The 14,611-nt window shown below is 39.9% G+C and overlaps 1 protein-coding gene and 1 pseudogene across 2 annotated transcripts; both read left to right on the plus strand.

Moving 5' to 3' along the window:
* The first annotated feature begins 4,380 nt into the window (after window positions 1-4,380).
* Window positions 4,381-7,223, plus strand: LOC114627742 (annotated as a pseudogene).
* A 1,586-nt stretch (window positions 7,224-8,809) lies between these two features.
* On the plus strand, window positions 8,810-14,222 carry LOC114627725 (serpin B4-like). 2 transcript variants are annotated; one of them, XM_028775630.1, is made up of 7 exons: window positions 8,810-8,971; window positions 9,509-9,571; window positions 10,764-10,886; window positions 11,605-11,722; window positions 12,655-12,797; window positions 13,069-13,224; window positions 13,818-14,222. In XM_028775630.1, the coding sequence occupies exons 1-7, from the start codon at window positions 8,810-8,812 to the stop codon at window positions 14,220-14,222; spliced, it is 1,170 nt and encodes a 389-aa protein (XP_028631463.1). The 2 variants fall into 2 exon arrangements, with proteins under 2 accessions (XP_028631463.1, XP_028631464.1); XM_028775631.1 differs by having other exon boundaries at window positions 9,509-9,565.
* Window positions 14,223-14,611: the final 389 nt, after the last annotated feature.

Here is a 14,611-nt window from a genome sequence, read left to right on the forward strand (position 1 = left end):
GCCAGTGTGAGGGCATGAAAATGGAAGACTAGTCTCCTTCTTGTGGGCTGTAGCCCTGGGTAAACTAGTTGAAGCAGTGCTGGAGAGCTTTCACTAGTGCTGTGGGTATGGGAGAGATGGCCAGCTGACCAGCTCAGCTACTACTCAGACCCAGATCCAGAATTTGAGTTGGCCAACTTCTGCTCCATTGGTCAACTGCTGAGGCGTGTAAAGAGGCTACAGATCCAAACCACAGGATCTTCATGACACAAGAAAACAACAGAATGTCCGAAAGAGTGTAACTGTAATACATATATATATATATGTAATATATGTGTATGTATATATATAATATATGTATATGTTATTATATATGTGTGTTATATATATTACATATATATGTAATATATGTATATGTAATATATGTAATACATATATATATATGTATATATATATTATATATATATTTATGTGCTGGCTGGCTGACCAGCTCAGCTATTACCCAGAAATATATACATACATAAATACACACACACAAACACACACACACACATATATATATATACATATATATATATATATGTATATATATATGTATATACATATATATACACACAAACATATATATTTCTTTATCTATTCATCCAGTGATTGAAACTCAAGATGATTCCATTATTTGTTCTCATGAATGATACCATGGTAAACATAAGTAACTGGGTGTTATAGGCTGACCATAATTCTCTCATGTATACATCCAAGGGTAGTATAGCTGGATCCTATGGTAATTCCAGGTGTAGGCTTTGAAGTGACCAACATAGTAATTTATATCCCCTCTAATATTATACAAGTGTTCCTTCTTGTCATGCACTGCCAAGAATGTGATGTTTTTGTTTTCTTGAAGACAATAATTCTGAGTAAGGTAAGATGTAATTTTGATTTAATTGTTGGGCTATAGAAAACATCCTGAGGTGTTTGGCCATAACCCCAGAACCCAGAGATCTCCATTTTACCTGTATGGTCTAGTAACATAAGGCACAGGTAGAAGGCATGACTAACAGGCCTCTGCCTCAAGATTTACATATTAATGAATTACCTAAAGGCTAGGGGCATAGATCACTAAGTTTTCATCTCCCTAGCCCCTCCTCCTTCCCCACTCCCCAATATAAGGGGGCCCTTCCTGGCATTTTGGGGGAGAGCACACCATCCAGATACAACCATCAACATGACCAATAAAACTTCCATGTCTTCCATTCCACTTGTCTCCTGGAACTTTGGACTCCCTACTGTAAGTGGGAAAGTTGCCTTTCCTACGCTCCCTGCTGCAGCAGTCTGTGGGGCTCCCTCCCAAGCAGCAGCAGCAGCAGCCCTTGCACCCACGCCCTCCAGGCCAGGGATTCCCTCACCCACCGCCGGGCAGCGCTGGTTCCCTGTGCCCCCGCTCCCGGGACCCTGCCATCACAGCGGTGCTTGGGCAAGGCTGAACATGCCCCCCACCACGCGTGCATCATGCACGCGAGTTCTTTCCCTTCACCGATGGTTTGCAGGCAGCTTGTGCTGCTGAGTCCCACGCTGGGGAGTGCCGCCATTGCAGTGTGTGGGAGGCATGAGCCCAGGCTCTGAGGACTGCCTCCACCTTGGCTGCGGGGTGCGGGAGCGCCTGACCTGCCCTGCGCCCTGCGCGAGTTTAACCCACATTTAATGTGGATTTCCATGCTGGAAAAAGCTATTCGCCATTGAGATACACACACACACACACACACACACACACACACACACAGACAGGCAGAGATAGATAGATAGATAGATAGATAGATAGATAGATAGATAGATAGATAGATAGATAGATAGATAGTAGATATAGATATCACATCTTTACCTCTTTAGAGAACTATATACTCCTTTCCCTTTCCCATTTCTTCATTGGACATTTCTTCTATTTGTCATAGAAGATGTTTTTTTATTGTTTATGTTATTTATTTATATTATATGTGTTATCCCCTTTCCTGGTTACCCTCTGCAATAACCTGTCCGATCTCCCTTCCCCCCTGCTTCTATGAGGATGCTCCTCCACCCACCCACCCACTCCTGCCTCCCTACCTAGCATTCTCCTACACTGGGGCGTCGAGTATTCACAGGACCAAGGAACTCCCCTCCCATTGATGACACATAGCTCCATCCTCTGCAACATATGCAGCTCAAGCCTTGGATCTCTCCATGTTTACTCTTTGGTTGGTGATTTAGTCCCTGGGAAGTCTGTGGGGTCTGGTTGGTTGATATTGTTGTTCTTCCTATGTGGTTTCAAACTCCTTCAGCTCCTTCATTCCTTCCCCTAACTCCTCCATTGTGGTCCCCATGCTCAGTGAGATGGTTAGCTGCTAGCATCCTCATCAGTACTGGTCAGGCTCTGGAAGAGTGTCTCAGGAGACAGCTCTATCAGGCACCTGACAGCAAGCACTTCTTGGCATCAGCAATAGTGTCTGGGTTTGGTGGTTTCATGTGGGATGGATCTCCAGGTAGTACAGTCTCTGGATGGTCTTTCCTTCAGTCTCTGTCTGCTCTATTCTTTGTCCCTGTATTTCCTTTAAAAGGGAGCAATTCCAGGTTAAAATTTTGGAGATGAGTTGGAGGCCCCATCCCTCAACCAGAGGATATGCTTAACCTCTCAATATGTTCTCTATAGGTACTCTATCCCCTTTCTAGGGTATTTCAGCTAACGTCATCCCCATTGGGTCCTGGGACCCTTTTGCTTTCCTGGCATCTGGGACTCTCTAGTGGCTATTCCCAGTTCTCCATCCTCCACCGATACACACCTCTGTTCAGTTTCCTGACTCTCTCTACCTCTCCTTCTTTTCCTCCCACACCTGATTCTGACACCCTTTTCCCTTCTCCCTTCTCTCTCCCTCCAAAATCTGACCTTCCCTCTACCTCACATGATTATTATGTTCCCCCTTCTAAGTAGGACTGAGTTTGACTATTTCCTGCCTTATACTCCTCTTAGGCATGTTTTCTTCTTTTTGTTCTACAGCTCTCAGGTGTGCTGTTAAGTTGCTAGTGTATGATCTCTCCAATTTCTTTACTAAGACACTTAGGACTAAGATTTTTCCTCTTAGCACTACTTTCATTGTGTCTCATAAATTTGGGTATGTTGCACCTGCATTTTCATAGAGTTCTAAAATGTCTTTAATTTCTTTCTTTATTTATTCCCTGACCAAATGATCGATGAGTAGAGAGTTCTTCAGCATCCATGTATATTTGGCTTTCTGTTGTTTTTGTTGTTATTGAAGACCAGCCTTAGGTCATGGTGATCTGATAGGACGGATGGGATAATTTTAATCTTCTTGTATCTGTTGAGGCTTGTTTTGTGACCAATTATATGGTCAATTTTGGAGAAGGTACCCTGAGGTACTGAGAAGAAAGTATATTCATTCCTTTTAGGGTAAAATATTCTGTAGATATCTGTTAAATCCATTTTATTCATAACCTCTATTAGTTTCATTATGTCTCTGTTTAGTTTCTGTTTCTGTGACATGTCCATTAGTGAGAGTGGAGTATTCAAGTCTCTCATTATTATTAAGTGGGGGTCAATGTAAAGCTTCAGTAAAGTTTCTTTTATGAATGTAGGTGATCTTGCATTTGGGGAATAGATATTCAGAATTAAGACTTTCTCTTCATGGAATATTCCTTTGATGACTATCAAAGGAAATTCACTCTCCTCATTAAGCTTGATAACATTTTCTTGAAGGTCTATTTCATTGGATATTAGGATGACAACACCAGCTTCTTTCTTTCAACCATTTGCTTGGAAGACTTTTTTCCAGCTTTCAGACTTTGGTGTTTTCAGAGTTGCAGAGAAGCTGGTCCTTACATATTTCTTACATGTGTTTGATCCTGACATTTAGTACAGTTACAGGAAAATAAGAGATTCTGTCTTGACAACTCAGATAACTTGTTGTGTCAGACAAAAAAAGATCACTTTTCTGCTTCTTTTTCATGGAAAACATTAGAAAGCTGCCATTCAAATGAACATTTTTTTCAATTGTTCTTTCCTTATTATAATGTCAGTTAAAAACAGTAAGTAATTTTCTTACATTTTTTTAAGCAACAGAAAAGTCCAACGTAGCTAGATTCAGGAGACTTAATAAGTAACTGTGGCAAAGAAGAGTATCATAAAAAGGAAAAAGAAAAAAGAAAAAAGAAAGAAGGAAAAAGAAAAGAAAAAAGAAACAATACAGACAAAAAAACAAACAAAAACAACAAACAATAACAACAACAGGTAGTCGCTTGGGCCAGTCAAGAGTTATACACTGACTGTAAATTAGAAAATCCAGTGGGGCTGCTGGCATTTTTCAAAGGCACTTCAAGATGAACCATTAATTCTTCTAAGGTGTAAACTCTTTCAAGATGTCAAAAACAAACAAATCCAACCATGGATCTAGCTTTTCTCACTCAAGATCTGCATCCAGATCTCGGTCTCGTTCACTTTTAAAGTCTTGGTATCGAAGCCAATCTGTCTCTCGTTCATGGAAGCATGGTCTCTGTTCTAGGTATTATTCCAGATCTTATTCTCCAGCTCAAAACAGAGAACAGAATAATGCCAGCGTGTATCAGAATCAAGATTTACAAGGTCACAACAGACACTACTGGAGACTTCTGTGGGTGAAACTAAGACTTTTATCCATAGGGCCAGTATCACCAAGGTGGCTACGGAAACTACCATTCCAATTGGCAGAATTACACAGGAAGCATACAGCCTTGTCAGTGTCGTCCTATATCCTGGTCCCCAAAGAGAAGGTCAGCTTCATCATGGTCCAGGAGTCATTCTAGGAACTCTGATAATTCATCCTCTGACAGGTCAGGATGCTCCTCTTCCTCCTGGTCATCCTCTAACTACAGCAGAGTTGAGTTGTCTAAGTGAAAGTCTACAAAAGAGAAAAAGTCCTCATCCAAGGATAGCCAGCAATCTCAGACAGCTGGTGATAACCAGGGAGATGAGGCTGAGGAGCAGTCATTCTCTAGAGGCACCTCTCAGAATATAAAAGGGTTTGAGAGCTCATGGCCGTGGCCAGATGTCACCGCCTATGGCACTGGTTCTACATCACTGGCCTCGGTTTCTGAACTGAGTGCCTGGGAGAGAAGCACAGCTCTGAAAAGTCCCCTCCAGTTCTTGGTGGTTAGGGGAAGGTCACTACGCCCTCGCCCTGTGCCAAAACCTAGTCCTCCACATTCTAATGCATCCCAGATGGGCTCATGTAAGTCAGGTGATGCTGGATATAAGTCTGGAGCACACCAAGGTCAATTAGACCATGGCACTGGGTCTTTGAGTCCATCCAAAAAAAGAACCCTGGGGGTAAGAGTTCACTAGTCACTGACTGCATATGGTTCATCTCAGAAAGAAGAAACCTCTGCTTTGGGAGGAGCACCATTCTCAAAAAGGCATCTGAAAGAACAGAAGACAGAGAATGGCAAGATAAAAACAAATGCCGATAAAGAGAAGCTGAAGGAGAAAAGAAGCTTCTCTGATGCTGATGTCAAAATAAAATCTGATCCATTCACTCACAAGATGGACACTGAGAAGCCCTTCTGACGCAGCCAGTCACCCAAAAGGGATAAGCCCCAGGATGACTTTGAGAAAAACATGTCTGACTTCCACAAGGAGGCAATGGATGAGCAAGATAAGGACAAAAGTAAGGGAAGGAAGGAACCCCAGTTTAATGATGAGCACAAATTTATATATAAAGTCATAGCCGGTGAAAGCAAAACCAGGAGGAAGAGAAGCCAGGCAAGTGGGAGAGCAGATGGAAAAGCAGAGAAAAGCAGAGGAGCTGGAGGAGGAGCCTTTCACAGAGAGATTCCAAAAAGAGGAGCGTGGAGGATCCAAGAGAAATGAAAGTGGGCACAGGGGTTTTGTGCCAGAAAAGAATTTCAGGATGACTGTGTATAATCCGGTCCAGGAAAACAGTTTATCACCTTCCTCAAGGAAGACCTCTGAGAGTGGTAACAAGCTGGGAAACAAAGGAGACTTTTCCTCAGGGAAGTCTTCCTTTTCCATTACTCAGGAGGCCCAGGTTAATGTCCAGATGGACTCCTTCAAGGAGGACCTTGCACAACTCAGTGGCTTATTGAATCAGGAACAAAAGCTTTGTTGGGATCTAGTCCATAACAACAAAAAGGAACAAGAAATCCATTCCATTTTCTAGCATAAACCGTCATCTCAGTCTCAGCATAGCCCGGCAGAATTGTTTGCCCAGCACAGAGTGACCTTTGCTCATCATGTTAAAGAGCATCACTTTGGACTCTCTAAAATGACATTGCATGAACATTTTACTAAATTCCTAAAGAATTGAAATGAACAAGAAGCAGCTAAAAATAAGAAAAGCCCAGATATACACAGGAGGATAGACATTTCCCCCAGTACATTCAGAAAGCATGGTTTGACTAATGAGGAATTGAATGCAAAGATGATCCTGTTGATCTTAGACTTGATATTGAACTTCGAAAAAAAAAAAAAAAAAAACATGAGAAAGGAAATCTTAAGCGAGCTAAATCAAGAGAGTTGGTGGATTCCAGAGACTCTAGCCACTCAAGAGAGAGAACAAGAAGACAGAGAAATCCCACAAAGGATCACAGAAGCAGAAGATGCACCTCAGAGCAATAGATCAGTCTAGGTCCTCCTCCTCCTCCTCTTCCTCCTCCTCCTCCTCCTCCTCCTCTTCCTCCTCCTCTTCTTCCTCCTCTTCCCAGTCTTCTCACTCCTGCAATGCAGAGGAGTACCCCAAGGAAGCAGAGGAGAAGAAGGAGAACACCATAGGTTTTGATAAATCCAGATTGGGAACCAAAAACTTCATGGATCTGAATGAGAGGAGCAGCAGGAACCTATGGATTTTGAGCAAGAGGGAGAGGTTGGGGCAGAGGAAACTATTCTGGTAACAATAACAACCACATCAACAGTGATTTTCAAAAGAGAACCCAGAAAGAAGAATGAGTTCCAGAGTACACACTCAAAAGCAAGAAGTATTATTTCCATGGTCACCATGAAGGCGAGGGCCACAAAAATGAATGAGCCAAAACCTTGGCCAAGGAGCCTTTCCCCAAGGGCAGGGCCACTTCATGTTCAGGAAATTCAGTGCCAGCCCCAGGAAGGCTCATGACAAGTTCAGTGGGGGAATGGAGACATTGAAGATGATAAGAGTGAGACAGAGAACAGGACACTTTACACTCCTCAGCTCAGTAGGGGCCACTCTTGATGGAGTCCTTGCCCATGAGAGAAAGGCACTAGCAGAGGCTGGTGAAGCTAAACAAGAAGCCTCATGAAGATCCTGAAAACTTCATCCACAACTCACTAGATACACAGAATCCCATGACAGCAGAGTGTGTTCCTGGTGATGTCTCACTGGGCAGAGAACAAGTCACTGCCTCTGAGTCTAGTTCAGGCCCATGTTTCCAGCAGAACACATACACTGGGCTCCTGCTGTTGTTGGTGTGAGGGGTGGGGCAGGGTAGGGAGAAGGATGCTGATGCTTGTATATTGTTTTGGTTTTGTTGTCCCAGACCCCACTACACCCTCAATTTGAAACCAAGTTTTCTTAATTTGATTTCATTTGAAACTAAAAGGGAATTTGGTTTTCAGTCTGTTCCTATCCTGAGTTTTATTTTAAAATCTGTATAAAACAACAACAACAACAAATGTTCTCCAGAATCTTCATGATCACTTTGAACTAGAAATAGAACTATTTTTCCTCTTTGCATAGAGTAATTGATAGAGAATTTCACAGAACTAATGGAATTTTTCATAAAGAAAAAATGCCTAATGTAAGTTATTTAGTTGTTTGGCATCGTAGGTATTCCTTAAAGGCAATTCAACAGTTTAAAATAAGGTAATTGGAGGTGTCATACAGAATAGACTTGTCAGGTTAAAAGTTTAAAGTACTACCATTGCTATTGGAAAAGTGTCCATGTGCATTTCAGATGAGTCAGCAGCTGACAAGGGTTAGAAAATATGAATCATGTGACCTACAGCAAAAGGAAGTACAGTGGTAGGATCTGAAGCCAGCCTTTCCTCACAAATTTGCATAACTAAAGAGACTAACCTGGTTATGAAATCTGAAGTTGATTTATTTGAAATACCATTGAAATGACGAGGCAGCAGTGGTAAGAGGAGAGCTATAAATTCCAGATCTCAGGATCAGCCACACACAAACTCCTATCCTTCCTGTCAACTTCTGCCTTCAGAAACACAAGTAAGTGCTTCCAGCTACTATTGATGAACAGAATGAACTATGTTTTAGGATAACAATGCTGTGTTTTATATCACAAATATAAGATATTTTGCGTGATTCTAATATTCTTGATCTACAAAGAAAAAGTTAAATGCCTCCTTCACTTAATTTGATATTTGTCAAACAAATTTATTTTCAGTTAAACATATGTGTCTTTTGAAGAATGTAGGATTTGTGTCTGGCAACTACAGAATCTTAAAGAAAAGTTGATAGATGATTTTGGACACCTAGCTGCTTGCAAGCCTCAGTAATCTTTATCTTGGTATTCATTGGAAACCTTTCCACCCAAAACTACCACAGATGGTGAGGAAGGAAAAATAAAAAGATTTTCTATTTGATGTTTGCAAAGTCTTAAAGACTCTGACTTCATACATCCTAGATAGGAGATGTACATTGCAGAAGGTTTAAAAGTAATAATGATAAATTTATTTGCCAGAATCTGGCAATGAAGGTATGTCATTTTCTTTATGAACTTATCATTATTTAGTGAAGTCATTCTAACCTTTGTGCTGACTTTATGCTGTTCTAGGACTTTAAGGTCACACTAAGCCACCATGCATTTGTTTGCTGAAGCCACTACTAAATTCACACTTGAGCTGTTCAGGCAGCTCAGAGAATCAAAGGACAACATCTTCTACTCCCCAACCAGTATAATGACAGCATTAGCAATGCTACAGCTTGGAGCAAAAGGAAACACTGAACAACAAATTGAGAAGGTAGGTCTAAGCTTCATTTTGTTGACCAGTTTGAACTTGTCTCTCCAGCAGTCTGTCAGTGTACAGGTAAATGACAATAAACCTTGATGCCTGAGATGAAGAACAAGGTGTTGAGTTGGCATTGCCATGACTGTGAACACAGAACCATAGGAGGAACATGCCCTTCCCAAACATGGTTCAGATGCATCCTGATATCCATTAAGTACTGGACTAGGATAACTGCCTTCCAGTGTCCAACAGCAAGAAATAACCTTAAACTGTAGAGACTGTTGATACAAGCAGTGGATTGGCTCAGATCTGAGTGATATGATCTGAAGCATTCCCTAAGCACTGACTGGATGGGCATCTATTAATGTGACTGGTTATAGAACAGCTCTATGGTATTTCTTACAAACTCAGGTACAAACATTTAGAGTATGTTTTTCCAAATCTTTAAATCTTTGCCTTTATTTTCAGGGGTTTGTTCTGGTTCTGTTTCCTTGGATTTAGACAGAACATTAAGCAAATTTTACTGGTTGCAATTATTGTATCTTCCAGGTTCTTCAACTCAATGAAACCACCAAGAAGACAACAAAACAAGCTGCAGACAGTCATGTAAGTGCAGAGTACCTCATGCCTAGAAGAACTTCAGTTTTTGACAGTGTTATAATCGAAAGTTAACATTCTACATTTAAAAAGAAAAACACTCTGTAGGGGAATCTCGAAACAAAAGAGATTTAGATGTGGAGTAGTGTCACGCTTCTTTCTCATAGTCATTATGTTCATTAACTACAGAAGAAGGTCAGTATTGGATGGAGAGGAGGATGGCCTAGATCCAGTTATCCAGTTCTAGCTCAGCCCCTCACAGATGGGGACCATGAACAAAGCTCTGCCCTAACTCACTGGGACTGAAGTCTAGCAAAGTGGGAGCAATAAGGAATATGATTCAACATGAACAAACACAGAAATGTCTGCCTTGCTGAAAGTAAGAAACCCATATGAATGTTAAACAAGATTATTGCAAGAAAATAGTAATTGTCTGTATCTCAATAATTTTACTAAAACAATTTTATCTTAATTCAACAATTGGATTAAGAGAAAAAGCACATATTCACATACTAAGAGAAATAAGCACATCTTGGAAAATGACTGCTATCACACCTATATGTGTTTAGAGCCTTAACCATCCTACCTTCTTAGCAGGAAAAGAGAACTGTTATGATTCAGACAAACTTAGATTGAAAATTTTGCTCTGTAGCATCTCTTTGAAAAGTTGATTAAATTCTCTGAACATTTTTGTTTTTAATTTAGATTGTACCCAGACTGATGTTACTTTCATGTAGTCCAGTTGTTAGATTAATTGTGGGCATATGCTATCTTATGTGGAGAGAATAACCACGATGAGAGAAGAACCATGAATCAGATTGAACTTGTCTTAGGCAATACCATTAAAGGTTATGTATATCATGGCTGCCTGTAATAACATATTTGAAATAGGCAAACAGAGTATAAACATGTACTAGTGATTGTTAGAAAAGACATATGATCTATAGCTTTGAAGAACATAAGCCAAAACAACCTGAAAGTACTACATATTTACTTCAAAATTCAGCAAACCGGATTATGTGGATAAAAGAAAGAGTGATTTCTTGAAGAGTTTGAATGTAAAGCAAAAATACTTAAGATAATATGCAACAGATATCAGAAAATGTTTAAATTGTCATTGAGATTAAAGGTGTTTGCATATTGATTTTGTGGATTTAGTATTTACAATAGAAGAGTAATTCAGTGAAAACCTTTTTTGATGGTGAAGGATGAAGAAAATGTCCATGAACAATTTCACAAGCTTATGACTCAATTAAACAAATCCAATGATGCTTATGACCTGAAGGCTCCCAAAAGTATCTATGCAGCAAACAGTTTCCAGTTTCACCAGGTAAGTTACACCTGGTTCTGCATCCCTTTAATCTGTACTCTAGGTCCTACAAATATTAATGGCCATACATAAAAGTGAGGCCAGGCAGGTTCAGACAGGGAACACTTGCTCAGGGAGCATCAGCTTCATAATCAAACTGCTAGCTCACTGCATTCTTCAAGAGCCTAGTGATTTATGTGTGAAGCATAGACTCGGCAACTCTTCCATGAGAGAATGTAGATCAACAGAACTTGTCATGAGATGTTAGTAATGAACTAGCACTGACATGGTCACAGAGATTATGACAGGAGATCTCTGTTGAGGAGGATGTTTCTGGAATGGGAAGGCTTGGGGGAATCCTGGAGAGAACTAGGGAGGGGGCAGATAGCATAGCATTTCCTCCATTGAACGCATGACCAAAGGAGAATTGCAATGGTTGAACTTAGTGGTAGGATAGCTCCTCAGTCGATCAGCAATCTCAGGAGAATTTACTATGAAATTTTCAAGTAAGACCCTCTTTTCCACCTGCCATCTGCCAGATGCTATATTAGTGTAAGGTTGCCTTCAGTTCACTGTGTTCTCAAATTGCCTACAAATTACCTGATTAAAAATCTTCATGTTCATAGCCTAGCAGTTGGCATTAGGGTCAGCAGTCAGATTATAGTATCATCACAGTGAATGAAATTTTAGTGATGTCTATGTTGTTCTTAATTCTTTTTGGCTCCTTCACATCTCAAAGACATATTTGAAAGACATTAAGAAATATTACCGAGGTAATGTGGAATCACTTGATTTTTTATGTGCTGCAGAAGAAAGCCAAAGGAAGATTAATTTCTGGGTGGCAAGCCAAACAAATGGTAATGTATGGGAGGGTCTCTGGGGGAAGCACCTGAGATTATGGGATGGTCTACATAAATATGAAGTGAGCCAAGAGGAAGTACGGAGTCATTGGCAGAAAGCCAATCAATTTAAGTACAACAGGAGATTTGTTTACATGTAGCTCAGTCAGAGGTATCTTTGAGAATCTGAAGCCTTCACAGGAGATTTGTTTACATGTAGCTCAGTCAGAGGTATCTTTGAGAATCTGAAGCCTTCACCAAGTCATATTTTCATATCATATCAATTTCTTATAGTTAGAGGCAATTCTGAAAAACTAGGAGTAAATGTGAGAAAACGTGCCATTCTCTTTAGCATCAGAAAAGCAAGGCACTGCTTGTCACAACAGCTGGATCTCAGACTGTTTCTGACCCCTGACCTTTGGAAAGAATTTATCACATTGTCTTTGACAACTAGCACAGAGATCTCTGTAGCTGCCTATCCCATATCTCACCCATGTTTATTGGCCTAACCTGCAGCGATTAAATATGAAAGCTAACAGGAGGACACAGCAAGACTGGTGTCTGACATTACCAGGAATGTGCTTCAGACTATAGGATCCATGTCATTTATAGAAAAGAACAAATCAACCCTAGTGTAGAAGGCTAGAAGAGGAAAGGATAGAGTTAGGTTGACAGTATAGACACAAACAATGTACCAGTATTCGCTGTGAGTTGGACATAATCACCCAGACTGAAAGCCCGACAGCCTTTCCTATGACAAGAACTGATGTGTCCATCCCAGGTAGCTCACAAGGCACTTCGAGGAAGACTACTTCTTATGAACAAGTCAACAATTTCCTCATGTAATGACTTGAGTGAACAGTGATAAGTGATCAACAGTGAACTATTGTAAAGCATCCTATAGAAAAGCTCTTGTCCTGATGATAGACACTTTGTTCTTTCCATTGAAGGAAAAATCAAAGACTTATTTCCTAGTGGGAGCCTGAGCAGTAACACTATACTGGTTCTGGTGAATGCAGTGTATTTCAAAGGAAAATGGATTCACAAATTTGATGAAAAGAATACCACAGAAGAAAACTTTTGGATAAACAAGGTACTGTTGGCAGTTTATTTACATAAAGTCATATGGTGATGTGTGGATGACTTAATTTAAATATAATGAATGCCAAGGAAGTCAAAAATAAAATATATCATTTGTTTTGTTTTTGAATCTCAACAAGAAATAACTAAAGAAACTTTTGCCTAGACTTTAAAAAATGTCAGGTTATATCTTCAAAGAATACTAATTTGTTGGTATTTCAACATCATCATCTGTGGTGTTCTAGGTCTCCCTTGATAACATTTGACCTCCTGATTTATTGCAGAATACAAGTAAGCCTGTCCAGATGATGAAGCAAAAAAATAAATTTAACTTCAACTTTATGGAGGATGTGCAGGCCATGACTGTGGAACTACCATTCGAAGACAAAGAGCTAAGTATGCTCATCCTGCTGCCAGTGGAAATTGAGGGTCTGAAGAAGGTACGGCTTGTGTATTCTTTTCTTCCTTCTATTACCTGATTTCTTCCTAATGTATCAAATTCAAAAAAGACACTAAGGAAAATAATTAAACATGACTATAATGAAAAATTTAAAGTGGGATAATGTGTCTCATCCTATAATATAAGTATTTTACACACAGCCTGAATCACATTACATGCTTGCCTAATCAGGAATTAAGCAGAGGAATGAATATTATATATCAACATGATGCCACTAATGTGCAACAAGTCAAACTTGGTTGAAAGAAACATATAACATTGTAGAAAGTGTTTATAAATATTTTGAATGAAAATGAAGATCAGGGCATTAGATGATAACTATAAAATGTAATAGAACATACAGATAGGTGGCTGGGAGCATAATCAATAATGGATACAGTATATTTTGTACAAAACAATGATTCGGGGTTAGGGATATAGGAAATAAAATCTAACTTTAAATATCTAAATGAATAATATCTAACCCCGAAAATCAATACTCATGTATTCCTAAAGATTACACTTTAATTTGTGGTTCATGTAACTTGTAACTTATAGCTAATCATGGCCATCTCTTTTCTTCTACTTTTATAGCTTGAAGAACAACTCACTGCTGACAACTTGCTAGAGAGGACAAGCCCAGAGAACATGCACATGACGGACATGTATTTATCTCTGCCTCGGTTCAAAGTGGAAGAGAAGTATGACCTCCCACGTCCATTGGAACACATGGGGATGGTCGACGCCTTCAATCCACAGAAGGCTGACTTCTCAGGCATGAGCAGCACTCAAGGTCTCATGGTGTCTAACGCTTTACACAAGTCCTTTGTGGAGGTAAATGAAGAGGGTGCAGAAGCTTCAGCTGCCATAGGTGTGGAAGTCAATAAATTATCTGTACAGATGACAAAAGATGTCAATTGTAATCACCCTTTCCTATTCATCATCAGGCATAACTCGACCAAAAGCATCCTCTTCTTTGGCAAAATGTCTTCCCCTTAAATGCAGTGTCTCTGCCATGCCTCCAGAAAAGTTAACAAAGTTCTGCAGCTAATTATGGCCCGAAAACAACAGTCTCTCTTGCTTCATTTTCTTTCCCATCTCAGAGTCCCAGCTAAGCGTGCATTGGTTGGGGCAGGAAAGCTCTATTATCTCTATTTTTCTTTCTATTCTTCTTCTTTTTTTCCTATACATCCGTTCAAACCTGGTTTCTCTGTATAAACATTCTCTGGGGAAAAAAGAAAGTATATATTAACATGGTTTCTTCTAATCTAACATGTACCTGTGACCTGTGTGAAGTGAGCTAGATAGATTAAAACATGTCTTCTTTAAACTGATTAACACAAACAATAATGTTGCTCTACTTGACTTTAAGAGATATCTCTGCATTT

The sequence above is a fragment of the Grammomys surdaster genome, unplaced genomic scaffold (genome assembly GCF_004785775.1).
Source record: "Grammomys surdaster isolate TR1022 unplaced genomic scaffold, NIH_TR_1.0 257, whole genome shotgun sequence".
NCBI classification, from domain to species: Eukaryota; Metazoa; Chordata; class Mammalia; order Rodentia; family Muridae; genus Grammomys; species Grammomys surdaster.

Coding starts and splice junctions, on each gene's coding strand:
- LOC114627725 (XM_028775630.1), top strand. CDS start 8,810: ATGCATTTGTTTGCTGAAGCCACTACTAAATTCACACTTGAGCTGTTC. Junction 11,723..12,654: donor GGTGGCAAGCCAAACAAATG/GTAATGTATGGG, acceptor TTTCCATTGAAG/GAAAAATCAAAGACTTATTT. Junction 13,225..13,817: donor AAATTGAGGGTCTGAAGAAG/GTACGGCTTGTG, acceptor CTACTTTTATAG/CTTGAAGAACAACTCACTGC.